The sequence below is a fragment of the Haliaeetus leucocephalus genome, unplaced genomic scaffold, assembly GCF_000737465.1.
Source record: "Haliaeetus leucocephalus isolate CR32 unplaced genomic scaffold, Haliaeetus_leucocephalus-4.0 Scaffold339, whole genome shotgun sequence".
Lineage (NCBI taxonomy): Eukaryota > Metazoa > Chordata > Aves > Accipitriformes > Accipitridae > Haliaeetus > Haliaeetus leucocephalus.
Window position 1 is genome coordinate 14355727 of NW_010972775.1, and position 27523 is coordinate 14383249.

At 42.6% G+C, this 27523-nt stretch overlaps 1 protein-coding gene across 1 annotated transcript in view; it reads right to left on the bottom strand.

Annotated features, from left to right (window-relative positions):
* LOC104834732 (transmembrane protein 2-like) overlaps positions 1–27523 on the bottom strand; it is a 54366-nt gene that overhangs the window by 21538 nt on the left and 5305 nt on the right. Inside the window, exons 6-18 of the mRNA XM_010572295.1 lie at positions 27240–27409; positions 26736–26924; positions 26215–26384; positions 25138–25347; positions 21175–21380; positions 19538–19607; positions 18780–18908; positions 17670–17755; positions 16171–16302; positions 16015–16050; positions 15036–15188; positions 12983–13160; positions 7497–7712 (exon numbers count right to left, since the gene is read on the bottom strand). Of these exons, the coding sequence (XP_010570597.1) occupies positions 7497–7712; positions 12983–13160; positions 15036–15188; positions 16015–16050; positions 16171–16302; positions 17670–17755; positions 18780–18908; positions 19538–19607; positions 21175–21380; positions 25138–25347; positions 26215–26384; positions 26736–26924; positions 27240–27409 (1945 nt within the window). The remainder of the gene's footprint in view (positions 1–7496; positions 7713–12982; positions 13161–15035; positions 15189–16014; positions 16051–16170; positions 16303–17669; positions 17756–18779; positions 18909–19537; positions 19608–21174; positions 21381–25137; positions 25348–26214; positions 26385–26735; positions 26925–27239; positions 27410–27523) is intronic.

The window sequence follows — 27523 nt, forward strand, 5'->3', positions numbered from 1 at the left end:
GCAAGTGGCAAACATTAGTTTTAAGGCTGAATGCATGATGTTCCCCTGCTTCTCCCCATGTGAAATTCTGGTGCAGAAAGAGGATGCACAGCTAGTCATACAAATCCGTCTCAGCACGCAGGGTTGTAGCAGACGGCTTGTCACATTCCCTGAAGGGTTTCAAATGCACCGAGGACAGGTGAGGACACCTATAATCCTGCTTCCTTCACTCTCCTACAGTGTAGAATAGCGCTCTTTGCATCAAGGACTTAAAACATCCAACATAAAAATCCATGTTAACTCAGAAATGTCTAAGCTTCTACATGAACATCCATCCAGGAAAATTATTTTTAAACTCAATTTCTGCCTTTGAAGTAGATCAAAATGGAGGCAGTAGTCTCTTAACAGATTTTAATACTGCAGGCAAGGATACAAGCACAGCCAAGTCTAGCAGAGAGGGAGAGACTCCATCTATCAGGATATCCACCTTTTCATGCAGGGCTATGAGACCTTGGCCCCTCACATGTCCGTATCTGCTTCTCTTCCTCTAGTCTACACAGATTGAAAGCTCTGCAAAACCAGACTGTCTCTCACTGGCTTATACATGGGCTCATTATAGCTGGGGTTTCTAGCCAGTTCAGCTCCCAGTTCCAGTTTCATGCTCAGAAGGACTCTGGGCTTGCACCTGCTCCTAATGTTGATTTTGAGCTCCTCAGGACTTCCAAAAGACAGGCCATTTCTGCTTACCCCTCATCTCACCCCTGAATTCAGCAGCCTCATGCTGAATGCTCAAGTTAAAAATCTGGGTCTCATATCAAAGAAATAATCAAAAAGTGGTTTGTAAATATTTCTTGGATATTCAGTCCATTTCTCCTTTCACGCCATAGCACTTTAATGATGAGAACCTATCGTGAGTGGTATCTGCAGACCCCTGAAGATTAAAGTGGATCCCAGAATTGCATTAAACAGAAATTCTTCCTGACGGCTGAAACTATTGATCAAGTAATTCACTCCAAACAATCTCTGAGCAGCAGCCCATTTGTTCATTCTTGATGGATCAAGGAAGAATAAATTATTTTTACAGCCTGATAATAGACCTTTTTTATCTATGAAACCAACGAGGAAAACCTATTTTCCCTTCACATTCAAACCATGATTGGAAAGTCAGTAACATGCAAGGCAATGAACCACATTTAAATCTCATTTGTCCCCAGCCGGATGGGGAAGTGCTGAGGTCAGAGCAGGTGATCTGTAAGGTACCTTCAGACCTGAAATTCTGTCAGTGTATTAATTGTTCTCAATCAAAACAGCATTTTCTGACAAAGAACAGTTGGAGTGAACTCCGACACTGCAAAATAATAGCCTACTTGTGTCTTTCTGGATAAAAGGCAAGAGTTTCTGTACTGTCACTGCAAACTTGGACATTATGTCCTTCTAGTATGTCTCTCCAGCAAGCACAGAATGTTAAGGTGGTAGCTGCTGTGCATTTACTGGAAAATTAAATGCACCAATGATAAAATAAGCCAAGAAAGGAAGGAAATACATTCAATGAGCCTCAAAAGTTCCTAAATTACAGAGTACCAAGAGCAAAAGATTCCTATATACTTTAAAGTATTTGTGTAAAAAGAAAAAAAGAGAGTGAGTGCTATGCATGGCCTAAGCTTGTCACTAGAACGATTGTTAATGAGTTCAAGTAAGTGCTGGAAGAGTTTGCAATATGCTTCACTAAGATGATGAGGAAAGCATGTCAGAGATTTGTTGGTAACATTTTCCTCCAAGTGCCTAGGGACCAAGTCACAGGCCTGACATTAAGGATAATGGTGACAGCTGTTTCGAGAATGAAAGAGTAATACAAGAACAAGGAAAAATGTCACTTCTGTGTTGATAGAAATATTTGTAAACTGACTTTGCCTCCTGCAATGACCAATAGTGGCCACTGAGTGAATGCCTTCCAGAACTGCAAGCCACCAAGGACGTGCTTTTCAGTCCCACAGAAATACAGCAGTATATCTGGTGGATCTTGCAAAATGTTTGTCACTAAAGGAGGTCACAGTAGGTAAATGCTCTGATCAAGTAATCTAGATCCTACATGAAGAGACTCTTTTGCCCAGGTGGAGCATCATTAAGTCAACAGAACTCTGATTGGGAGCAGGGACTAGCTGAGATGTTTCCTGCAGCAACTGGGCTCAGCTCTGGAACGACAGCCCTGGTGGCTTGGTCCTTCCTGAACACGCCAAGCTGCACAGAAAGCAGCACCCCACATTTTCTCATTCATCCCTTTCTCTGGGCCTCCCCCCTCATTTGAGGGAACAAGGGACAAGCGGGGAAACAAATCCCTGTCCGTGAAACCCCTGACCTCCCTTCTGCAATGCTAACTCATGTCAGTCCTAGTACTTGGGTTTTGTTACCTTTTCAGGGCTGCAAAAGAGACCAACAGATTACTTTAGAAAAATCCCAGAAGAGTCATCCACCAAAAGGCTGCTTTTAATTCCCAATGAGGTGAATGAAGTAAAAAGAACCCTTTGAGCTCCACTGGCCCCAGGTAGGTGAAACATCAGCCACTGTCCCAGCATAGTGCTCTTGGGATGTCACAGCGTGGCCTCTTTCTTCCTCAGCCTTTACTCACTGGAACTGAACTTTTCTTCCTTGTATCTACCTTTGCAGGGGCAAAACACTTGCCAATGGGAGCAAAAAGGAGACTAACAAGAGAATTTTTTTCTAGAATGAAAAATTCATCTTCCTTAGCAACACCTCCGTAATTTTTGGTTCGCTCTATCGAAATATTTAAGAGAAGAAAGTGGGTCATAAAGATACTTTAAAATATGAGAAGTGGTGACAGCTTAATGTAGTAGGAGAAGAAGCGCTAGTTAAAATGTTATAAAATGCAAGCCTTCTACTTGCCTGGATGGTTTAATGGACATAGTTGTCATTTTAGCTGCTTAACACTTCATGCTAAAAAGATGTGTCAGATTTCCCTGTGCTTACATGGCAATTTTCCCAAGTAGATTGTGAAACTGAGAAGATAAGTTCTTTTACAATTCATGGGGGTCTGCTATTCAAGTGGATAACGAGTATGAAGATAAGCAACATGCAAAATATTGGAACAGAAAATCTTGGTTTCTGAGAAAAGGTTTGCTTGCTTTCTAGTTTTTTTAACATTGCTTTTGTCCTGCTGTGCTGTCAGCTACCAAGCTGGGGCAAAATAGCTTAAAAATGAGAAGCTCAAAAAATACCTTCTCCCCTTCTGGTTGACTGTTCAAAAAAGGTTGATTTGCGAGGGCAAAACATTTCTCTATGAAATTTCTAAGTGAAGACTTTAAAATTCTTTCGGAAATAAAAACCATGTATCTTTCTTCCTCTAAGACAAGCTAGGACATGCTAGGATGTCACTGACATCAGCAAAACTACTTTGATTTTTCACTGGTGTACATCAGAGATCAAAATTGGACCTCTTTGTCCAAATACAGACACCATTAGCTGAAAAATATCTGCAGGCTTTTCCTTTTTCCCCAGTCTGTGAGGTACTGACAATCCTAGAGCATTGCAGATGCCCTGGGATTGTACAGGTTTGCCTGTGGTTAGAAAAGCACCATTTGTTACCTACTGCATCTCTTGCTTGCTTTACATTTAGAAGCATCAGTACCAAAACCAGCTACACAGGTACTGAGTACACAATACCAGCTGAAGGCATATAACCTGGAGATGCAGGATCAGTTCAATTACAAACATTCACTGTAAGAACAGAGTTAACAGAATTGGAATAATTTCTATTTCAGCTGCCTGCAGTAAGGAGTGACTAAGTGAACTGGTGAAAAATCAACAGCATTTCTGGAAGTGTTTTATAATAGCAAGGCATCAATTTTTTGTTAATTCAAAATTGACACTAATTTAGCTATGTGGCAGTCTTTTATGACTGTCTAACACCTTTTTAAGCTTATAAAAGATAATAGCATGTACTGCCAAAACCTCTGCTTATTTTAATAAAGACTAATAGCAAAAAAGAGAAGTTTCACAGCCTCTCCTGATGAGTCTGCAAGGAAGCAGTAAATGCACAGCTTCAACTGCCCAGTGGGAGCCAAGGCACTTGTCTTACAATTTATATAAAAATCAGGAATGGTTTAGGAATCTCATTTACATTTTAACAAGTAGTGCAGGTGTAGAGGAGTCTCCAGTTCAGTGCCATTGAAAATCTCACCCACCTACATGGAGAGAACTATGGGATGAGCCTCTCCCTACATTTTTCTTCTATTACTGGCCTTTGCAACAGCTGAAAGTCAGGTTGACGGGGCACCGAGGACCTCAGTGTCCTGATGACGGAGTCCAAGTGACTCACAGAGATTGCCAGAAGATATGGCGCTGCCAACTCTTGTGATTTCCCCATGAGTCTCCCTCTATTTAGTGTTCTTCCTCAAAGCCTCACTTTATTTACATTAGAACGTGAGAGTTTTGGCTGTCGTTAAAAAGGGGTTGGTCTTGTTTGGACAACACTAACGTTACATGCTCCAGAATCAAAAGGGGAGGACAAAAAGACCTGATAGTTTTTGCTTGTGTAAATTTCATGATTTTAAGCTGGTCCCAGAACCCTTCTTTGGTGGTGAAAGGCAACATTGGAGCCAAAGCTGAGGCATTTCTTAGTGCTCCCTACTGAAGGAAGGTCTTGGACACCATGTGGGGAAAGTGGCATGACGCTTCTTGGAGACAGTGAGGAGGAAGGGCCATGAACCAACCGTAGGAAAGTGGGAATGTCAACCTGAGCTGGCAGATTAAAACACCCTCAGGAAAGTCTGTCCCCAGGATTTTGTGGAGCTAGAAATCTGCCAGAGGAATCGGTTTTGCCCAAGCACTTCCTTTCCTAGGCAAGTTACATCTAGGAGAAGAAGAGCATGAAAAGTGAATGAAAGAAACCAAGCAGAAAGGAATTAACTGAACTCTAGGCACTTTGCTTGGAAAGGATTTGCTTGCAATGTTAGTTGAAAGACTTGGATCTCATTTTTCCATGCCAAGTAGCCCATCCCTAGGCTGACTGTCTTGGGCTCAGTTCAGCAGTAACATAGGAGTCACTATTTCCTTGAACTGAAAGGACATTTTCACCTGCTTGCGCTGAGGAAGAATAAAAGTTCTTGACTACCAGAGCTACATGAGAAGGAAAAAGAAAACAGATTTTGTAATAGAGTTGCTAAGATCAAAGCAAACCATCTTTCTCCATAGTTGGATTCACTCTTTTAAGCTTTTGATTTGCAGTATGACACTCAGAATTTAACACACAAACAAATCATCGGTTAGTGAAGGTGCAGAGAATCAGGGTTAAGCTGAAATACTCCAACAATCATACCCTCCAAATTAAACCAAATCCTGCTGCACGGGACCAGTTTCTTCTATCCTGCACATACATATATTTCCCTACCCAAAACCCATAAAGTGAAGCTTTTAATATGAACTTTACTCATCCTGCTGGATGCCGATTAGTTGAAAAACGCTGGTAAGGAACAGATCCCAGAGAAGCAAATGTTTATGCTTGCCCAAACCTAGCCAAGGAAATTTTCTATGGTGGAAAAACTGCCTCACCATGTGGAGTGCCATAACCGGGAGGGTATTAATAGAAATAAAAATATAAATGCCTACTTGTTTACAATTCTGAATTTAACCGTTACGTTGCCAGAGCAGAGAGGGTCATTTCTCTAGAGACACAGAGCAAAACTAAGTGCCAAGGACAAAATCCTAATTCAATGGGAGTGTTTCATAGGAGCCCAATCCTGTTTCTGCCTAGTCAATAGCAAACCAGGAGTCATAAGTCCAGTGTGTAGACACTTAAATAGCAACTCCTGCTCTCTGCTGTGCAACTAAAGCAAATGCATATACATTTTTTTAGCTTAAGGAGACATGAATAATCTGTATTTGACTGTGCACATGTTATGTAGGCATAGAGGTCTCAAAGATAATTGCATTCCCAAAAGTTTAATGCAGAAAGTTCCTTGGAGAAAGGGGAGCAGAGTGCTGTGTCTGACTACCTGAAGTGCAAGCCCACACATTACTACACATCAGAGAAGCCACAGAGAATGTACCTTCAGAAATCTCCCAGTGTGGAAAATCCACGAGTCCAGGTTTGAAACTCATTCTGAGGTGCAACTGTAGGAAATCAGGCTCTGCTAATCCCCACGCTCACAAAACTGCGTGTTGAAAAGGGAAACCTGAGAGCCTGCTCCACTTGAGGCAATTTTAACACTGCCCAGTGTAGAGTTCAGGTAGAGTTTCATCCTGTGCAGCACCTGCTGATGTCTGGGCAATGTCTACTGACTCCCAATGTGGCAAGAGTTTGTAGCATGCTCCCAAGCACACAGAAGACTCTTAATAAATAAACAAATAAATAACACCTGCTGTATCTCATGAACTCTGATCTTAAGATCACTTCATAATCCATTCTTGCCTTTCATATCCAGCGGTGCACCCCACTGCAGTCTTTATTTGACAGTGCAGGGCTCTTCTCAAGGGTCAGAAGAACATAATGGTCCTTCCAAAAGCCACATCTTGCATGAGAGCTCCCAGTACCCACTCTCCAACCTCAAACCACATGGTGCTGTGTGCGCCCACCACACATAGTCTTAATCTTTGGCTTGTTCAACACAAGGAGAGAGGAGATCTGGCAAGATTTCCAAGTAACTGGAGTTTTAAAACAGGCCTAGATACCTCTTTGGAGAATACATTAATATCCTTCAGAGTGGAAGAGCAAGGAGAGCCATCTGTGATCTCTTACAGGTGACTGTGAAAGCTGTGGTAAGTCATATTTACAGTATGTTCTATCCCCACACAAAGGTCTTGTTGAAATTTGAGCAACATACAATGTACCACAACCTGATTTTGAGGTCACCTTTTCCCTCCGTTTACCATTCTCCTCTTTCTTTCTTCCCTTGCTGAAAGGTTACCTGGGATTTGCAGCCCTTTCTACCAAGGTGTTGACATCTCAGTTCAAGTCTCTAACTAACTCAAGTGTGCTGAAGAAAACTGCTGTGAAGGTTTGACCAACCTGACCTAAGACTGACCATCTCTCAGCTGTGATTTCTGGATCTGAAATAAGTGTGAGTTTGTGTCTCAACCACCCATTTCACCATCCTGAACACAGTGGGGTCTATCAGAGAAGTAACATCTGCCATTACTGAAACTTGATTCACCAGACTTATCCACTAGAGCCCCATGATAGGGTGGACAAATGCCTGGAAGCAAGAACTAGAAAACACCAAAATTTCCCCCAACTCAGTTTCAACTTGCAGCTTCTTGTGGGCAACGGGAAGAGAGAGGGCTCCTTACAGCCATGGGTTGCAAGCAGTGACACAACAGGAGCTTTACTGAGTCCTTGGAATTAGGCAGATAACACTGAGAGGAGTACAATTATACCCAATGTTTTATTCACCTTTTATCTTATGGAGTGTTGAGTAGGCTTCACTCCATCACCCCTCAGCAGACTACCAGAGGACACCCACCCAACATGCCCAGGGACGTTGCCTGCAGCAGCCCCGTGTTACCTGTGCAAATTTCCCGGTACACATCACCCCGTTCCAGCGTGGGACAGTGAGGCACCCGGGGTGACGCAGCAAGTAGTTGTCCGCTCTGCCTATGAAAGTGTCCGGATACCCTGTCACCGAGCCGTCCAGATCATGGAAGACAGACATTTTGTCACCGTCATTATCATTGTTTCCAAACCACTGGCCCGATCTGCCAAAAAACACTTTCAGTCCAACCTAGCAGGAGAAAATAAGAGGAAAAATTACTGGTTAGCTCTAAGTAAGGAGCTTGGGTTTGCAGTGTTTTAACAGCCAAAACAGTGATACAGCTAGAACTAGAAAGCTCCATTGTCTGAGTAAAGTTTTGTTTTGCCTCGTCTATTTAGAAAAATTTCCATCCGTATTGGTTTTCGCCCTCATTTCTTAATCCCAGGAGATATTTTCACAAAAATTAGACTTTTGGTTCTTTGAAATGCACCCACACAACCATGTATTCCTTGAAATCACACAGCAATAAATTGTGTGGTGGCAAAGGAAAGAGGATGATTCAACGGGTAGAGAAGTACTAGAAGTGTATGAAATTTACTGAGGAATATCACAGCTGATCAAAGAAATAAAAATTACTAGATATTTGGTGAACTCTCTCACATATTTTCAATGGCTGTTCTAAGTGGTTCTGTGAGTGCCATTTTTTTCTAATTGTTCCTCCTAAAACCTTTATAAAACTCATACAAGTGGCAGCAATTCTCAGAATTGGCTCTTGTGCACATTCTAATATAACCCCTGGAGAATTTTGTTTAGGAAAGAGAAATAACAGGAAGCAGCATTATCCTCACTATCCATAGCTCTCTTTTCAAGATTTTTCAGTAGCTGAGTAAATGATTCTGTCCTGATATGAAAATCCAGCAAAACAAGGAAACTGCAGATGTTCAGGGAAAAAACATGGAATATTTTAATGTCTGCAGAGAAAATTATTAGATTGTGTGATGATTAAGTTCTGAAGTAATCAAGAAAATACTTACTCCAGGTCAAGCACTCTAAATGAATCTGCAGCAATGTGTATAAAAGCAGACGGCATAAATAGCAACTAGATCACACTGGCCCAAAGGACTGTAATTTGTTCCATTTAGCCCAACTAATTTTAATTGGACTGTGCACATGTGTAAGAATTAGGGTCAGCAGGATTAGGCTGCAAGTTTACTAAGGGCTTTAAAGGCTTTATTTTAACAATAATAAACAGAACAGCTTAGGAGAATAGGAGGGTCATTGTGATTCTGAATTAGATGGAAAGTCCCATTGGCTTAAAAAGAATGACCACTGCAGCAAGAACTCCTTGCAGAATGAAAGTCTTTATTCCTTTAAATTTAAATTAGAGCCTAGAACCACTTTTCTGTCACCATCTTGTCTGAGTCTCATAAACAAACACCTGAAGCAGTCTCATTTAAAGGAGGCTCAAACACATGGAAATTTAACGTGCATTTTTGAGTTTTTTTAAAACCTTTTCTTACTGCACCGCAGAAAATTTTTGCCCAAAGGGCTACTTGGAAAAGTAGGAGGATCCCAAAAGTTGGGTTTTTTCTTTCATTTTGATTTATAAAAGAGGAGATATTAAAAAAATGTAAACACTGTGCTGCAGCTCAAAGCTCCATTATAAATACTTTGTGACAGTGCACTTCTGGAGTTGAATATGAAAACGGGCACTTCACTGGGGAGGAGAACAAAGTCAGCTGTACTTCAAAACAAACTAAGGCACAGCCAGTACAGCTTACATTTGATTAACTCTCTCAGTGTTTCCATCTAGCAGCAGACAGTTTTGGTGCTAATGCTAATCTGATCTCTAACATACTCCTCTAAAAAGTCTGAAAGTCAGAAATGAAATGGAAATGTTAATGAGCAGTGTCACTTCTTTTATAAGTCTCAAGGTTACCTTACTTTTGTAGACTACGGGATAGGGGTGCACTGAGTTTGCAGTTACAACTATGGCAACATATATTTTTTTCTAAGTGAACACAGATGAACAAAGACTCAGCTCGTCAGGTATGTCCACGTGGAGCTAGGAATGAGCTGGAAGAAGGTGCAGAGACAGGTCGTGTCTAGCTACCACACTACTATTCAGACACCTAATTTTCACTAGGTGTGGACTACCTGGGAGTGATATGGTACAAAGGGTACTTGAATTACCTGTCTGAAGCCTGACAGGGAGACCTGACAGATGATGGTTATGTGAGTACGTAATCTCTTAGGAATATGCTAACTTGACTTGTCCAAAGGCAGCACACCTAACACAGCTACAGACAAGTCCTGAAGACTGCAGTGGAAAACTCTTTCTATATTAAAAATTAATAACGTACTGGAAACCATCATAATAACTTGCAACTTTTTCTAAAACTCAAGTATTGGCACAAGCTGCCAAAAAAACCCATATCGCTGTATCACTGTTAGCATTTTAAGGAAACCACTTTTAACCAGTGTGTATTTTTCTCTATTTTACCACCCAAGGACTCTGCCCTCCTTAGCATGGCTTTTACTCTTGCTGGAGTGATGCAAGCCCTCACCCTGCAAGTTCCCTTTGGTCAGGAGTCTCTTTAGGGTTTGGGGGTTTTTTTGCTGTCCTCTTTTTCCTGGGATAACAGACTGGGTCTTTAACTCAGTGTCTGCTTTTCTTTTTCCCATCATGAACTGTCTGCAAATTTCTGCTTTGATGCAGAAACCCAGCGCTAAGACAACACAGGCTAAACATAGTAAAGGCAACATTACGAAGCGCCGATCTCTCAGCTAGGCAGGACTGCAATCCCACGGGAGTCGCTAGACCGCAGCCAGGAGCCAGTTCTGGCCCCTCTGAGCTCTTCTGAGAACCACAAACCCACCCAACGCAGACCGCTGGGATTTCTTTGGCACAAGTCATTTCAGAGATGCCGTACTGTTGGCACAGCCAGGAGTAGAACAGGCTTGAATCCACGCTAAGTTCCTGGCTCCAGGGAAAAAATAACCAGAGGGACTATTAGCAATGGCTATGAATTGGGACAGTTTTTGAGTCTTCTGCACCTGCCGGAGGTGGCCTTGTTCATGGGAGCCCAAAAGGTCACGTACAACCTCTTGTTCCTCACCTGACTCCACAGGAGCTGTGCAGCAAAAGGACAGAGGGATGAATGGGTTACTATTTTATGACTAAAAAGAGATATATTGGGTCTTCTTAAGAAATGATGCACAAGTGTCCTGTTCGGGCATGGCTCTGTTCTGGGCTGGGGCCATCTCCTTTGAGCTCTCCAAGTCCTACTGACTGGCAGTAACCAGATCTACAGGAGATCATAACCATCAGTCATGCCCTCAGCTGGGCTAAGACCAACTACTACTTTCACTGCTTTGAAATAACTTTTTAAAAGCACTGTTTTTAAAACAAACAAGCCTAGCAATAATGTTGCCATTGATAAATGCAGAGATATCTTAATATGTGAGATTTAGGTTTGTCAATGGAAAGGCAACAAGAATACTTTTTGTGGAGCGTAATGTTTAGGTCTTCTGTTCTACTTGACTGTTATTTTTATGCTGGAATTAAACAAGACCTGACTGGCTTTATTATATTGTTTTCTAACCGATCTGCTGATTAGTCTGATTAATTATATAATTATTCCTTCAGCATGACTAATAGTTTTGTCATCACTATACAACTTGCAGTAATGTTTAATTTATTCTTGAAAAACAACTGTAAAATGATTGTCCTTTAGGGAATTATTACTTAGCTACCCTTTAAAAAGTCATAAAACGAAGCCTGGAGATGGAAAATTAATTAAAACACTCTACAGGCTCTATCTTAACTAGCCAAAAACATATTGTCCCATATAGCAATTAGCAACAAAACAATAAACTAACCGTGGTCCTTCAAGTCTGAAATAAGATTTAGCGCATCTGGGTTCAATCCAGATAAAACAGCATCAAAGTGAAAAGTGCTGGGATGCAGGTGGTTACAAACATAAATGGTTTTTAAGTTGGCAAAATACCAACTTCAGAAATGCATATTTCTTGGAAATGTACATACAATAAATAATTATTGGGATAATGTCATTGGTTTTTTTTGTAATAGGCTGACACTGTACTGTTTTGATTTGCTTTGAATTTTGCTTTGATTTGCTTTGCTATTTTGATTTTGCAGAATTATTTAGTAAGTCTTCTGACCATTTTTACCTTGAAAACCTCAGATCTTAAAGGTGTTGCAGTACTAAACTGCCTCCCAGACAAAAAAATGCTGGGATATTTAATAGGCTCATTGGCCTCAAATGATGCAGCTGTAGTAAAGAGCTGCATTTTCAGCCATTCAAGATGTAATCATCCCCTTTGCTAATGTGCACAGATATCATCTGTCTGAAACCATTCTGTTGGACAGAGTCCTACAGCCATTACTAGAGGAAAATTTCCATTCTCTTCCATTCCACCGATCGAACTTTTTCATCACACATTTTCCTCTAAGCTCCCCTCCCCGGTTCCAGGTTGATTTTCTCATTCATGTTCCCCACGGCCATCTTACAACCATTTCCCCAAGGGAGGACATAAAGAAGATACGACAAATTAGCCCTTATTCTTGTTCCAAAGCTCTCTAAAGCATCTAAGGTAACTAAGATCTCTTTACTGAAATACAGAGGAACTGTGTTTTCTTTAAAGGAGCAGTCAAGTGACTGCAATCGACATCATCGTTTCATGAAATACCCTCCTGTTGTTGGTCTAAAGTGTACCAGAGAGGGGACGGACAAACTAGCTGCTTGCCAGAAGGAGTGATATTGGTCAATCCCAAAGCAATGGAAATTTTCCTCATAAAGTCAAACCTCAAGCCAAAGTTACTACAGTTCATGGACATCTTAACAAGCATGGACCTTGTTTGAAAAAAGCTAAGGAGAGGTTATGATCCCTGGGAGCAAGCCAGGTGGCATCTATCATTTCCCAAGCCAAGCGTGCAGGGCCACGATCCCTGTAGGAATCCAGGACAAGGACTGGAATTGCTCAGCATCCTACGGCTCCTGCCAAGGCAGAGATACAGAGCCCCATTCTGCTGTCACAGCTCAAGGGAAGTCCCTGTTGTGCTCAACAGGAATTTCACTGCTGACCCCAGAAACTGGGTCATGGCTTTGCTATTTCTGTATAAGAATTGTATTGCAGCTTACTGTTTCCTGACATCTCATTTGTGTCCCTCTCAGCCTCTGAGGCCAGGTCCTCAGCAGGTCCTCAGCGTATATAAGCTGGTAATGCTGCACCAGCTAAGAGTGGTGTTCTTCCTCTAATGCAGCTGGTTTTATGTACGTCTGCCCAGGCATAAGATACCATCACATTTTACTGGCTTATAAATAACCTTCATTAAAATAAAAAAAAAAAGTGTTGCAAAATGAATTGATGGTATGTACCAATGTAACATGCACCACTGCTTGGAAATTCCTGCTCTAGGATATATCCCTCACTACTTCTAAAAACTTCAAAAACTTGCACATCTAACAGCACACATTTCTGCTTTTCTTACTTACACTTTTCTCCATCAGGATCTGTGACACATTATTCTGGGGGCTTATCTGCCATGAGTTTTTCATGAAGAACCCGATGGCACTTGAGTATCTGTCAACAGTTGGGGTGAACTTCTTGAAAGTGCATTTTGCCATCCTGACAGGCCCATCATAAATCTGGAATCCACGAATAGGGAACGTCCTGTGAGATTTAAAACCAAATACGGTCCTGTGTTAAAAGCTTGGACAAACTCTGAGTCTTCTCCTGAAGGCACAGAAAGATATTAAGAAGTAGCTAAACCACCTTTCCTTTCCCCAAACTGGGATCTGGACACTCATCACACAGTTAATGAAAGGTGAAACTCTGCTGAACATCCTCTACAGGATAAGGCTCAAGAGCCAAAAAAAATTACTCATAAGCTTGCCTAAGTCTTGTAAGCTGGGGTAAAGCAGTTCAAAACCCTTGTCCGCCTCCTTGAACCCAGGAGTTCACCACCACAAGAAAGACCCAAAGGGCTGTGTGGCAGCATTGCCACCTGGTTCCCTGTTCCAGGGCAGATGGGTTTCTCAGGAAAACATCAGCATGACTGAAAAAACAGTATCAGTCAGACTCCCTGGGGGCAAGTGTCTCCTTGGAAGCAAGTACCAAGTGGTGCAGCACAGTTTCTCCTCTCTGTACAAGCCATTTCACATGAGATCCCTAGGACCTAGTCCACAGCATTTCACAGAGAAAAGCGATTTCTGCAGTATTGGTCTGTGGACATGTTGTCAAGACATCAGTGTTGAAGGAGACACCACTGGAGTCACAGGTAAGGACCTGCCCCTTCCATGGTTTGTTTTGAGAAGGTACCGAGTTTTGCTTGGCCCCAGCTGTGTTTGATTAAAGGGTGGCCTGCATCAGCTTCACAGACAGTAATGAAGCTGGCTAGTAGTGGCATGGAAGGGTAGGTCAATGCCTACTGAGTCCAGAAAGAGTTGTTCAGACATGAAAGCCAAAGTGGACAGCACATGGGCACACAGGGTCTCTCCAGCCTGGGGGGCACTGAGGCCCAGATTCCCCCCCAGCCCTGTTGTTTTTTCTTACTGGTTGGCTCCAGAGATCCAGAAACACTTTGCCAATTGGAAACACCAGGCACAAACAGTGTTTCCTGACCAAATAATTCTTCTTCAATTTCCAGAGCTGTTTTCTCAGTAGTTGGGTCTGGTACAACCCCTACATCCCATTTTGCACTATGGCATAATGAAAGGACATATATCAGATGTTTTGGCATACTCCTTTCCAAAAGTACATTGCTTAACAATATCACAGATGATTAGAGCTTGTTTGAACTGCAAAGGAGTTTTTTGCAACTGCAATTAAAATAACAACACCGATAATAACTAAGGATAGCTCTGATTATTCTTGCTGTCCTACACAGAACTCATTCCTGTGTCACTTATGGCTGAGACATGTATAGTCAGGGCTGTGTGTGTGGCATGTCTGCTGAGTACTGCTGATTACTTTATTTTATATTCCTCATAGAGGATTTAATAATTGGTGAGCATCCCCCAAAACATATATTAGGGTAGAATTTAGGCTTGGGGAAGCACATTTTGCTATGGGGATATGGGTAGGCACCACGGTTGCTAGACGGGAGGCTGTGCTGCTATCAAAATAGAAAATAACATACAGCTATTGAAAGAGAAATAAGATGCAATAATGAAAAATGGTTTCTCTTTTGTCAAACCAACCATGTTTGCCCAGCTACGCTGGCAGGAGGGACGGTGGCACGGTGTATGGGAGCTGCGCCATCAGCTCGCCACTGTGCTACTGAAGCACTATGCAAAAGCCGTTTGGTATCTTTCAGATTCTCTAATGCATTCTCTAGTGACTAATAAATTAAGCAGAAAATTAAATCAAACACATTCAGTCCAGAACGCTCTCAAGCTATTGGCCTGTGTTTATTTGGATGCTTATTATTTCTGGCCTGTACAATAATTTAAACACCCAGTATAAATTACTCGTTGGTAGTCACATTCATTCCTGAGGCTTTTCTTCTAGCTTACGCTAATGCCAAGAAATGGCAGGATAACTCACTTGTTTCTGGGCAGCGTTCTGTATTCTCCATTTGCCCCTTTTCCCCAGTAGCTGTTTTGGCCTCCCTGGGAGCCAAAGTTGCTGCTTTCTCCAACAAAAATGGAGCATGTAACCTCCAGGCTGGAGCCTTCATCTGTCGGGAAAGTCCCATCACTACAAGCGAAGAAACACCAGGTAACTATGCAGCACAGCACAACTTATTAATTAACACTTTTAATTACACTACAGACACAGTAGAATTTCTTTCTTCATTTGGAAAAAAGTACACGCACCAGTAAAACAGCCTGCTTTAAAATCTCTTTAGAAAACAGCAAGTTAGTGCCTAGGTAGCTTAGTGCTCGGGCATCAGTGATACAGGTTACTTAGTCTGGGTAAAACCAGCTCTACCTTATATATATATATATATTGCTCTCTATATTGACTTGCTTTACAAATTTTTAGCTACATCCCTGAAGCAGGAGCCAAATATCACTGATTCTTATTGCCTGCAGTGTGCTTTAGATATGGCTTATTCTTGCAGGTCTTTTGCAAGAGCGGTGGAGACGGAAGCAGCAGGAGCATGGTAGACAACAGCAGAGGAGGCAGGAGACCTGCTGTGCCACCCTGTTGGACCATCCCAGCCACTCCGCCCTAGCAACACCTGAGCTATGGGCAATGCTGCTCCACCAGGCTAGAGCAGAAGAGAAGTCTCCCCAAATGCAGAGCCAGATGTTTAGTCTACTGGTTCAGGACCTACTGCCCAAAAGGAAATATTTGGCAATTAGGATGTATTCCCCAGATATGCTGAGGCAAAGAGAATGAAAGGCTAAATTGCTCCTTGTGTTAACGGCTGCGCAGGGAAGACCTGATGTGGTCTGGGAGGGAAATGTGAGGTTTTCTTGTGTCTTACAGTAATTACTGGGGGAGTGCCTCATCTTCCATTCATGAGCCTGTTACATCAGGGGAAAAAATGGGAAGAAGGTCCATTTTAAGAAATTACCTTGCCAGAGTGAGTCCAATTCCATTGTCTGAAAACCTGGGACAGAAGAAACACAACGGTGTAAATGATGAGGAGTGTCTGCAGTGAATTTGACCTACAGATCTATTTATGTCTGCCGTGAGGGGAATGATACAACACGTAATTACAGTAACCTACCCTGAGTTGCGGAAAATAATGTCGCCACCCCTGGCCCAGGCCCCATGGTCATTATTTTTAAAAGCAATAAGACCATCAATCACAGCAGGAACTCGTGGCTTTTCAGGATCAGCATCTTGATGTGGGCGAAACCTGAAGCAAGAAGCTTAGTTAGTGCGGCACAGGAGACATAGGAACCAAACTCAGACAGAGGAGGTCGTGCCTGGAAGACCTCATTTGGCTTCCAAATATCTGCATGATGGGCCTAAAGAGGTGATATGCCCTGGATCAGAGTCAGGCTATTAGCTTGATTTCATTTCTGTGCTTTGGTACAAAGCAGAAAACAAGAAACATTCATAAGGGCGAAATTCTGGCCCCGGTGAAATCAACAGAAGATTCCTCCCTAGATTTCAGTGGGCCCACAGCTACTCCTTAATTTGATTCAGTGTGATTTAGAGGCATAGAAAACATTTTTCCCAAGTCACTTGGGTCCTTTTGTAGTTGTCGTTACAAGGCCCATTGAGAATCCCTGGGCTGATGCTAGAAAATCAATTAGGCACTTTTAAGAATCTCATTCAGCAAAGATAAGAGAGTAATTGGAGCTGCTTTCCTTGCATGTACAGACCAGACCTCCATACGCTTCTGCCTCTGCTGAAAGAGAAGCTGCCGTATGAAAAAATGATTCGCCCTGGGAACCGGGCGCTTCTCAGTTACTTGCAGGCTATTTCTTGCCACACTGGCAGTTAATGGTAGATTTGTGCTGTGTTTGGAAAAAAATCACCTTTGCATTTTCTGAGTCTACCCTCACCTCCTACTTCTTCCAAGCTGATGTACTAAGGGATGTGCCGCCTCCTCAGTGCCCAAGGGGATGACCCTGGCAGGGAAGTCTCACAAAGGGACACAAAGTCACCCTTTCCCTTCAGCCATATGGGAGCATCATATGTGGCATTGACAGGGTATTACGGAGGAGGAAAAAATCCAAAGCTTGACCAGGAGCAGTGGCTGATTTCTGCCACAGCCTACTCCCATCAACCCACAGGGCTGCAGTGAGTGAGAAAATGGCCTTAATTTACCTGCTTCCATGCTGCAAAAGGAACCTCAGAGATTTTAAAGCAGCTGACAAAAAGCTTTGAGGCTACTTTACTTTCCTCATTAATCCTAGACCAGTCTCAGCAGTCTCTTACGTCATCTTTCAGATGTAAGTTCTTCTAAGTAATTAATAAGAAATGTTGGAGTTTACAAACCCCGCTAATGGACTAATGGGATCTGGATCCCCTTTTATGTGCTTCACTGCTTAGTCCTCATAACCCCAAGCACACATGTATTATTTTTGGTCAGCAATAACACAAACAATTCAGTGCATAGCAATGAAGTATTTGCCTCTGCACATCAGAGATAGCTTGTGTGTTTTTTTCACATGCTCCAGCCATAATGAGGCATTAATGATCCGCTAAATACAATGCAGAAGCCAAGAAGCAACACAACTATCCAAAATACTTAGCCATACAGCATGTGCTTACCTGGCATTATCGACAGTGAGATACTCTCTGGGATCTTCAGCGCTGGCTCTCGTTGTCTTTACTCCTTTTCCAATAAACAAACCAGCCTGAAAATGCACGCAACTCCAATTATTTTAACAGACCACCCAACACAGACCAGAGATCCCAGATTTTTATCAATGAACGTGGGCAGCCAGTGCGTGCAGGCTCAGCGAGTGCCTGCAGCCTGGGCTTTCTCTTCCCTGTCGGTGTCACTTGGCACCGCTCAGCATGACCTTAGCACAGGATGTAGCGCGCTGAAGTCAGGACAGAGCCTGCCCTGCCATATGTTATGCATCAGCATCTTGGGCTGTCTTCTGACCCAAAGCAAGGCACTGAACTCCCACTCTCCCTCCCTCGCAGAAAGCAATAAGGGACTCTGCCAAGCTCTTGATAACTTTTTGGAAAAAGAGTGTTGCTAAGAACTAAGGCTTTAAATAAAGTGTGACGAGTCCCCCGACAGTCAAAAGAGAACATGAGCTGCTGTAGCCAACTTAAAGGCTTTGGGTGAAAGCAGCAGCTGTCATGGACCAAGATGTAAAATATACAAGGCACAGAGAATAGCACTGATTTCAATCTAGAATCCTGAGAAATAAGTTAAAAATGTTTTTTTATAGCTTACAGGTTATGTTTTCATGTCAATAGTATATTTGGGGGTGGGGTGTTTTTCTTGGAATTACCCTTGAATTTTTGGTCTCATTTTTCAAAGGTGATGAGCAGACCATGGCATAAACGACTTTTGCTCATCCCCCTATATCCTTGCACCACTGTGGCCAACAGCAGTGCTCAGTGTCCTGCCTGTCTTTCCTTAAATCTCACTTAGTAGTAGCTGTACCTATGGCCTGCGCATATCCCGTCTAACACAGGCACCCAATTGAAGTGCCTGAAATGGGACCCCCCTTCTGCTCAGCTCCCTCTTTAATCATTAGAAAGAGCACCACCCCCAAAAGTTGATTGTGTCTTGATACAGTGTTAAAAGACCTTTATCAAAATGTAAGACACCCGTGATCATCTGATTTCAGAGCACCACACATGGTCAGCCCTATGCCATGCTATTATATTGATAGAAACATATAAAAATCATACACGTGCCTTGAAATTGGAGTGGACTCTGTTGTTGTAAAATACTCCCAAGGGGGTATGTTCAGCCTGTCCCTCTGGATATTGCCCCTCGGACTGTCCAGTGGGAACCCGGTGGAAGAGGTACCATATCCCAACATCCTAAAAGACAAAGGGAGGTCCAAGAAATGGGACAGTACAATTAATGATACAGGTTATCCTGGGGACTTAGGTTTCCCACTATCCTGGCCAGATTTCTAACCTGAGCCTGCCAAAGGTTTGAGTCCCAGGGGACACACACCAGCCCATACTCTTACACCTCGCTACTTATCCTTTGGCATGCACGGTGGGTCCCCGGGGCACATACACATGGGTTTCAAAAATGCATATATTGTGAGTGAAATTCAGGTGGTTTATTAGAAAACATAGCCTCCTCTATACCGGCACATTAAACAGAAACATGATTTGGGTAAACATTGGAGATAATAACAAGTAGAGAGTATATATACAAATATAAAGTTTTATTGGGCATTTAACTATTAACTACTAATAAAAATCAACATTTACTAAGAGACATCACACACCATTTCCAGCTACAGTTGTGGGAGAAATCAGCGTGAGAACTGTAGGCAAATACTTGTTCTTAACAGAGACAAAGGTTGCAGAAATACATATCCAAATTTTACGTTGGCTTACTAAAAATTCATTGCCTTCACACTAATGACATCAGTAAGAGTAGAATACATGGGAACTGGAGGCAAAGCGTAGCTCTTGCCATTAAATGATTTTACCTGAGCACCAGCTGCTGCATTCTCTATTAAGTTGTTGTTTGGATTTGCAATCCAGAATGTGCTGACAGCCCTGAAAAATCAAAATCAAAATGATCCTAAGCAGTTACCAAACAGGAAGGGATACATTTTCATAGCACTGCACTGGAATTGAGCCACAACTCTCCTATTGACTTTAAAACTCCACACAACCTTTTAATGATACTCTTTAAGGAAAAAAAACCATCTAGTAATGTCAGACATGTACATTTATGGAGCCACATGTTGAACCTATTGTAAATTATATGAGAGCGTTAACACAAAATCCATACTCTAACCCAATGTCTTTTTTTTTTCTTTGAAAAATGTCTGAAAAGTGAACTTCTGGTTTGTTTTTTGGAACTTCAGGGGCAATGGCAGGAGGCAGGGATTCTCTATGGGTTTATGAAGCTTCTACAGGGAAAACAAAAGAAATGTCCTTGCAAGCTGCAAATGGCTCATTAAGCAGGAGATTAAGGAGATATTATTTTGACGTTTGTTCAAATAAGGAGTTTTTGCTTCAGAGGGAAGATCAGTAGTGGCACAAACAGAAGCCAGATATAGCTATGAAAACACTGTCATCTGTTGTCTTACTTCATTTGATAACATCTTTTGCAGTAATAAAGACCACATGTAAAACCACTGTAAACCTTTTCTCATGATCGTACCAATTAATTTGATCATTCTAAGCAGAAAATCTCAATCATTTTTTATCCACCTTAACTATTACGTAATCAAGAATCCACACTCCTTTGGATTAACAGAACCACTAAATAGGTGCAAAATAAATCTGTATTAACCATACAAGCAACTGCAGCATTTCAGCAACAATAATTTTAATTAATTCAGTTGGATTATTTATGCCAATAAAAATAAGTAGAGTTTGGCCACTGCATCGTCTTCCAGAAAACATGAAAATACAAACTGCCTTGGCTAAACTGTGTTCTTGCTTGCAAGCACTAGCCCAACCAACACCTGGGTCCCTGAGTGCCCATGTTACAGCTCATCAGTCTCCAAAATAGAAGCTAACTTTCTCAGCTATATCGGGATATTGTTTATTGTTAAATGATGCTCACTGTGGTTTATGCTAATCTCTGCATTCTCACTAAATCTCCTGATGCACTCTAGATAGCCATGCACTCATGTACTATTGACCAATTTACTCTAGATGCTCCAGCTCCAATTCAGCCCTGGTGAAAAAAGGCAAAAACTCCCTTTGTAGTAAGCGGTATTTTTGCCAGCCCATACCAGGGCTGAAGCAACTTGCATTTATCAGACAGTTTTCATGGAGCCTTCAACATCCTACTTAAAAAGAATTGAAAGGGGTTCAGAAATGAGCAAAGTGCTCTAACGTATTTATGATTGTTAGGAAACAGCGACAGGAATAACCAGCAGCAAACATTCCTTGCTTAGGAACCATGCAAGTGTTAACAGATATCTTCACAAGCAAAACATGGACAAGTAGCTAAATTATTTTAAAATGAGAAATGATAGAAAAAGCTACAAGTTTTCATTTAATATCAAATAGCATCTTTCAAAAGTTTCACCACAGCATTCTTTGGGACCCAGCCATAAAGCACAACGTAAGCACAAAACCTGACTACAGCTCCCGGAGCACTTACATGCAGTCGGTGCTCGGCACAGGAACATAATTCCCATAGACATGGCTGCGGATAGCAAGGCACATAGCCTCGTTGCGATCCGAAGGCAAGATCGTCCCCGACCTTGTGAGGAGGCCCAAGTTGTGATAAAAAGTATTGCGTTGCTCCGTCCCATCTTCAAGGAAGAAACAGTGCCCCAGAGTGTCATAGCCAATGGTGTCTTTTACCTGGAAAAAAAGTATGCAGGCCATAGATCGCAATGCTAACAGTAATAGGAACTATAACTGATGTGCTTTGCTTATCAATAAATTCCTGAAACACTCACGGAATGGTTTTGCCGCCCCTCCGCACAGCAAGCAGTGCCTCCATAGGCATCAGTCCTGGAGCTAACTTGAACTACATGCAGTTTGCATAACTGTGGACTGATCTTCTTATACAGTCAAACTGCTATTAAAATTACTCTGAGGAAGATCGCATGCATAATTGAAGGAAAATTGCAAAATACTGGATTTAAAACTGCCCTCAGCTCTAAGAGAGAATATTTGATTCAGTGTCATGGAGTAAATATCTGCGTAAAGGTAAGTGTGTGTTGCGTGATAAACCAACAAGTTAGGATGGTTAATCCAGAAATTTTCATGACTGCAACACTTCCCAAATAAAATGAGAAATTCTTTAAAATGCACCATGTGAAGTAATTTATATTAACGAGGTTTCTGTTCTTTCTCCTCCACTCTTAGAAGGTGCAGGGCCCCTTCGTTCCTGTAATGATCAGCTTGGGCAGAGATGGTATTTTACTGTTTCAGTCTATTTAATATTAATTGACATGCACAGGGATATTGCATTAAACCCTAATTTGACTGAGAGGACTTAGCAAAAGCCTCCTTTGATGTACAGCCTTATGAAGATAAATTCAGAAATCCTTCTTTTAAATGTAAATACAAAATCAGGCTAGTTAAAATACCAGCTATTTGTTACTACATCTTACTGAAACCTTAACTTTTTGTACTCAAATGATCCCTGTCAGCATATTTATTCACTCTTCAGGCATACGAAATTCCTGTTGACGTCAGTTATGTCCGTGTAAGACTGCAAGATTAACTAATATTAACCTACTTGGTTATTTCTGTATACAGAGGGACACTTGAACTAAATCCATTTCAGATTCGTATCCTGTGATTTCCCCGTAATGGGCTGCAACTGTACATAACATCTGGAGTCACAAGCAGGATAGTCCCCATAGGTATATCTCTACTGGATTTCATTGTTTTCTTGGCAGTCACCCCTCAAACTTGTCATCTGCTGTTCTTGTTTCTGCCTCAATGAGGTGTTCAAGAGAGAGTTAAAAATAAGGCACAACACAACTAGGTACCCAACTCCTAACTGATACAGTTTTGGAAATCCACCGAGACCCTGCACACAGGTACAGTAGCTTGGAGTGAGCTACAAGGGGATTAACGGAGAACCTACACGCAGCAAGACTGAACGTGTCCCTACCAGCTGAGTCTTGGAAATACAGACAGGAAATGGATTTAGATAAAAATGCAAGTGTCCTTGCCAGTCTGCTAAGAACTGTAAGCCTGGCTACTTCTACCCTTCCAAATGATGGGCAGAAGCTGTGCTAAGGAGGCCACGGAAGACTATTTTTGGAAAGAAACTGTAACGACAAACTGCTCACTGTTTTAAACAGCTTTTCAATTGTAGAGCTTCATTCGTCTGAATTTAGCTGAAGTTTGGCTAATCTCTGCTTCAGACAGCTGCATTAAAAACCAGCCTTGTATCCAAAACCAGATTTTAGCTTTAATTAATATGATTCGTCACAGCTTCAGAATCGCATGGCAGCCCTGAAAACTTACATACACGAAACTACATTGAACACTCTCCTAACCGGGAATAACATGATTTAAAGATCACTTACACTTGTACTGAAAGAAAAGGCTCCATGCCGTTAGATCAAACCCCCAGTAACTGATCAATTCTGGCATATCACAGATAGAAACTACAAGCTTGGAAACGAGCCCACCTGCAGCACTGTGACAGCAGCATATTACTGGATGTGCCAGCATGAAACACCGTCCACAGCACAGGCTACAGCCCCGCTGGTGTGTCCAACACCAGATGATTAAGATGCCTCTAAATGCTGAATTATATATAGTTCAGCAACACAATATAAGTGACCTTTATGCACACGAAAGACTACAGTAGTCTGTGTATGCCTGACGTGTGCCAGGGCAGCGAGAGGCAGGTCGCAGCCTGCTTCCCAGCCACAGTGAGTAACCCAAGCTGCTTGCGCACAAGCCTGGCACACGGGAGCAGCAGATGGGAGAAGGACCTTACAGAAAGCACTGCACAACCGGTACACAGCTAAGTCCAAACCACAGCACTCCGGCAACGTACTTCTAAAGTTACATCCTCTAAACTGTCAAGACGGGAGGAGGAAAAACCCACTTATCTGGTTTATTCTGCCTCAAGGGTTGAAGTTTCATTATCTGATGCTGAAATGGGTACCCACCTATGTTATTTAACTGCATTGCTCTGATACACGTGCTCTTCTCTCGAACTGCAAATTATTTTAATTTATTTTAAAGCAGGGCTTTTTATTACCTTTTAATTACTCTTTATCTTAGTGACTGTATTGAAACCACATGATTCTTCCACAGAATCACATACTTAACCTTCGCTGTAAAATCTATTCACTGATTCATGGACTCAAAGCCCTCGGCAGTCACACGGGAGGGGGCTGGATCTCACGCTTGGGTTCTTGATTTCACAACTATAGCATCCCACACATCCAGATAAACCCTTTACAACTTCACTTCTGATAAAGAGCAAGACCACGCACCATTCTTCTCAGGACCAATATTAGCATAAGGCTTCATTTTTTCATCCCAGGCAGGTTCCTTCAGTTCCAGAGGTTTAATACCAACAGGAGGAGAAATTGAGTTAAACTACAACCACACATACTGGGCAAGTCTCCTGCCACCTAAAGGTTCTGTACACAAAAGCAGGCTCTACAGCCACAGCAAATCACATGTATGAGAAGGCAATCAATAATTTTGAGTGATCTGGACAACACAAATCCAGTTTAGGGTACATGAAAAGTGCTCCTAGGTGTACAAGTCCAGCATTGCATTTTTGTGAATACAACATTTCGGGGGGGACCCTTTCACTGGAGGGTCCCACCAGAGTGCATCTATGTCATGTCTTACACAGCTTTATGTCCAGGGTAGAGAAAAAGTTGTCAGGAAAAACACGGGAGGTCACAGATAGTTCAGGGAGTGTCTCTGCCTGAGCATACACCAGGTGAATGAGGAAATGCCCACGGACACCAAAACACCGCTCAGGGTTCTGCGGAGCACACAGCAACCGGACCTGTTGGGACTAGCGCGGGAGTCTGCCTTTGCCAGCTGGGACACGTATGGCTTTTTTGTGTTTTTTTTTTTTAAGTTCCTCTCCACAATGCCCTTGTGAGGATCTAGGTCAAAGCCAAGTTCCTGAGGGCTTTTCTGGCACTGAAGCAGCCGTTTGGGTCTGTCCCTCTCATATTTCATTCCCTTTGTCATGTGAATATTTTTGGATATATTTCACATTGCCCTGACTTGAACAACTGCTGTCTTTTCTATCTATCTCCTTTGCAAATTAAAGGTCCGTTGCTTCAGTCGCGTCCATTTAAAGCCCATTGTTTTAATTTTAAATGAAAGTTCCTATTATCACAAACTGTCCAGAATAACCATGGCAAAGGTTTTACTATATCTGATCACACCTTTAATAATATTAATTGGGCAATACTAAGAATCTGAAATTCATTTCAAAGAGCTGTCCTAACCTGAACACCAGTCAAATGAAGTTGACAAGTTGGGACATTTCTTGGGGAAAAGATGCCTTGTTTCAATATTCTGATTTCTCTTTACATCACAAATGGCTCTTACACTTTGGCAGTGCCTAAGCAAAGAAATGAACTTGGTACTAAAAAAATATGTCTCCTACCAGAAGGCCATGAGTTCCATGTATGGCAACACACCTAGAGAAGCAGTGGTGGATAGCCAGGTTATCGAGGTACGTTGGGCGTTCGTATCCTCCTCTCTCATCCACATCCTCAGCCAAGTGAAAATGCACAGGATAACTGCCCAGGATTTGCTGCCCCATGTTTTTTAATTCCACTCCTGACATGTGAACAGAGCTAAAATTTCTTAGGATCTGTTGAGGCAAACGTAGATCCAAGTAAAGCATTACGACATAAACATGCGCAAAAAGAAAAACACTTTTTTTTCCCTCTCGTTAGGCAAGACACTCGCAGAGTAAAACAGGGCCTGATCCCAGAAGGAGGTGTCAGCTCCCTGCTCTGACTCAGAGCAGCACAGCACCCGCAGAGCAGTGTGCCAGCGGCTGCACACCTACGGGCACAGGGCTGCCAAGGAACTGCTGCCAAACAGTGTGTGCAGTATTTAGCAATAGCCGCGTGTGATACAGCTACAGACAAGGTACCTCTGCCAGCCGCAGGAAGTACCCCCTTGAGGTACCTTTGGCATTTACCACCAGGGTCTATGTCCCGGCAACTTTATCTCTGTCATGTGATTTTAGGCAAGACCTGCACAGCTCCCCAGTTTCCACCAACTGGCGGTGGAGTAATTTTACACAAAGTCCCTGCAACAGCAAAACGTTGCACCTCCACCAAAACCACATGGGACAACCAAGAGAAGGCAAAGCACAACAGGGCGAGACCTAGCACTTCTCTGAGCCATGAAAGGAGCAGGCTTGCTCTGCAAGAAGCACAATTTCTTCAGTGACATCTCATGAACTATGTAACTTCACATTGACCCTGCTGACAGTGATGCCGCTAAAGAATCCCCTCTAGCCCGGAGAAGGGTACATTTTTGCATACACGGTGAAGAAAATAGCACAGACTCATTGCAAGTCTAGTTTTGCAAAACAGGCCAACAAACTTTTCCCTTCTTCACAGACAAGTATACTTTTTCCCCAGACACAATTCTAGTTGCTTGTTTACAGTCCAGGACAGGAACCATCTGAAACCACCTACAGGCATATGCATTAAAAATTACTCACTTTAATATGTCCTCCGAATGTATCAAAGGAGAAAAACTGGCACTGATTTTGTCCATAACAGGAGTCTTCCATTTCTCCTTGAATAAGTATATTTCTAGTCAGAAGACCAACCTCTGCCCTCATATCAATGCCATCTATGACTTCTCCAATGTGAAGATACAGTGGGCTGCCTGTGAAAATCAGAAACCTTTTTATTCAGGGTGAGCACGGCATCTTCCTTATCGCATTGTTCTCGGCAAGTGCACACCTTTCATTTAAGCAATCACTGAGTCTGGAGACGTGCCCAGTTGTTAGTATCTGAGCCCAGAGGAGATCAGCACTTCCCCTGGCTTCTACAAAGGACTGCTGGCTCTGGTCAGACTTTCAAGTCCCAACATAATATTGGGGCCTTCAGCTCTCATACGTGTCCATATGTTTATGGAACAAAAACTAGCTAAAAAGACAAGGAAATGTAGAATGTAAAAGACAAGACAACGTAAATGTTTACCACGCACGGGTAGCTTGATAAAAATATTTCGTACCGTCAATTTTCACTTGATTACTTTTACATTCAGGGCAAGGAAGGAGATTAAACTCTTCAGCCTGATGCATAGAATAATCTGTACTGGCAACGACGATCCGGTCGCCAGGTAACCAGCTTGTAACCTCATCCACCAAGTGAAGAATTATTCCTTTGGACACTTCCACTTTAAATCCATTATGAGGCACCCCTGAAAAATGAAGCAATCCGTTATTTTCACAGTTGCACACGACAGAGTCATGCAATTAGCCAAAGAGCCGATCAGTCTAATTTTTATCTGGATAACTCTGTGTGTGATAGAAGTGCTCCAGCCGTTAAGTACGTCAGTGTCGTCTCTCTGTAGGCAGCTAAAACGTTACTTTGTGAGAGCGCTGCGGTTAGCGTGGTCACCGTCCACGCGAGCAAAAGGCTACGGTTTTATTATCATTGCGCTGTCAGATTGCCAGCGGCCACAAAAAGTGGAGCAAAGCGACAGAAGGCAAGCAATCGTCAGGGAAGACCAAACCTTTTATCCACCCGCTGAAAGCAGTAACAGTAAAACGGGTGCCATCGTAGGTGAGGAAGTCTCTCTGGGCTACGGCTAACCCCGTCGTTCCATTCCCGTGGTACTCCCGCTTATCCTCCGCGGTGGAAAGCCGGTCCCCTCCGAGGACCCCCACCAGCGCCCAGGGCTGCCTGCAGGAGACCGCGAGGGAGCAAATCGGGCGACAGCCCGAGCCCTCCAGCCCCCAAAGAGCCGGGGCAAGAGGGGAGGGCGCAGCGCGGCGGGCCTCCCCTCCGCTCCGCTCC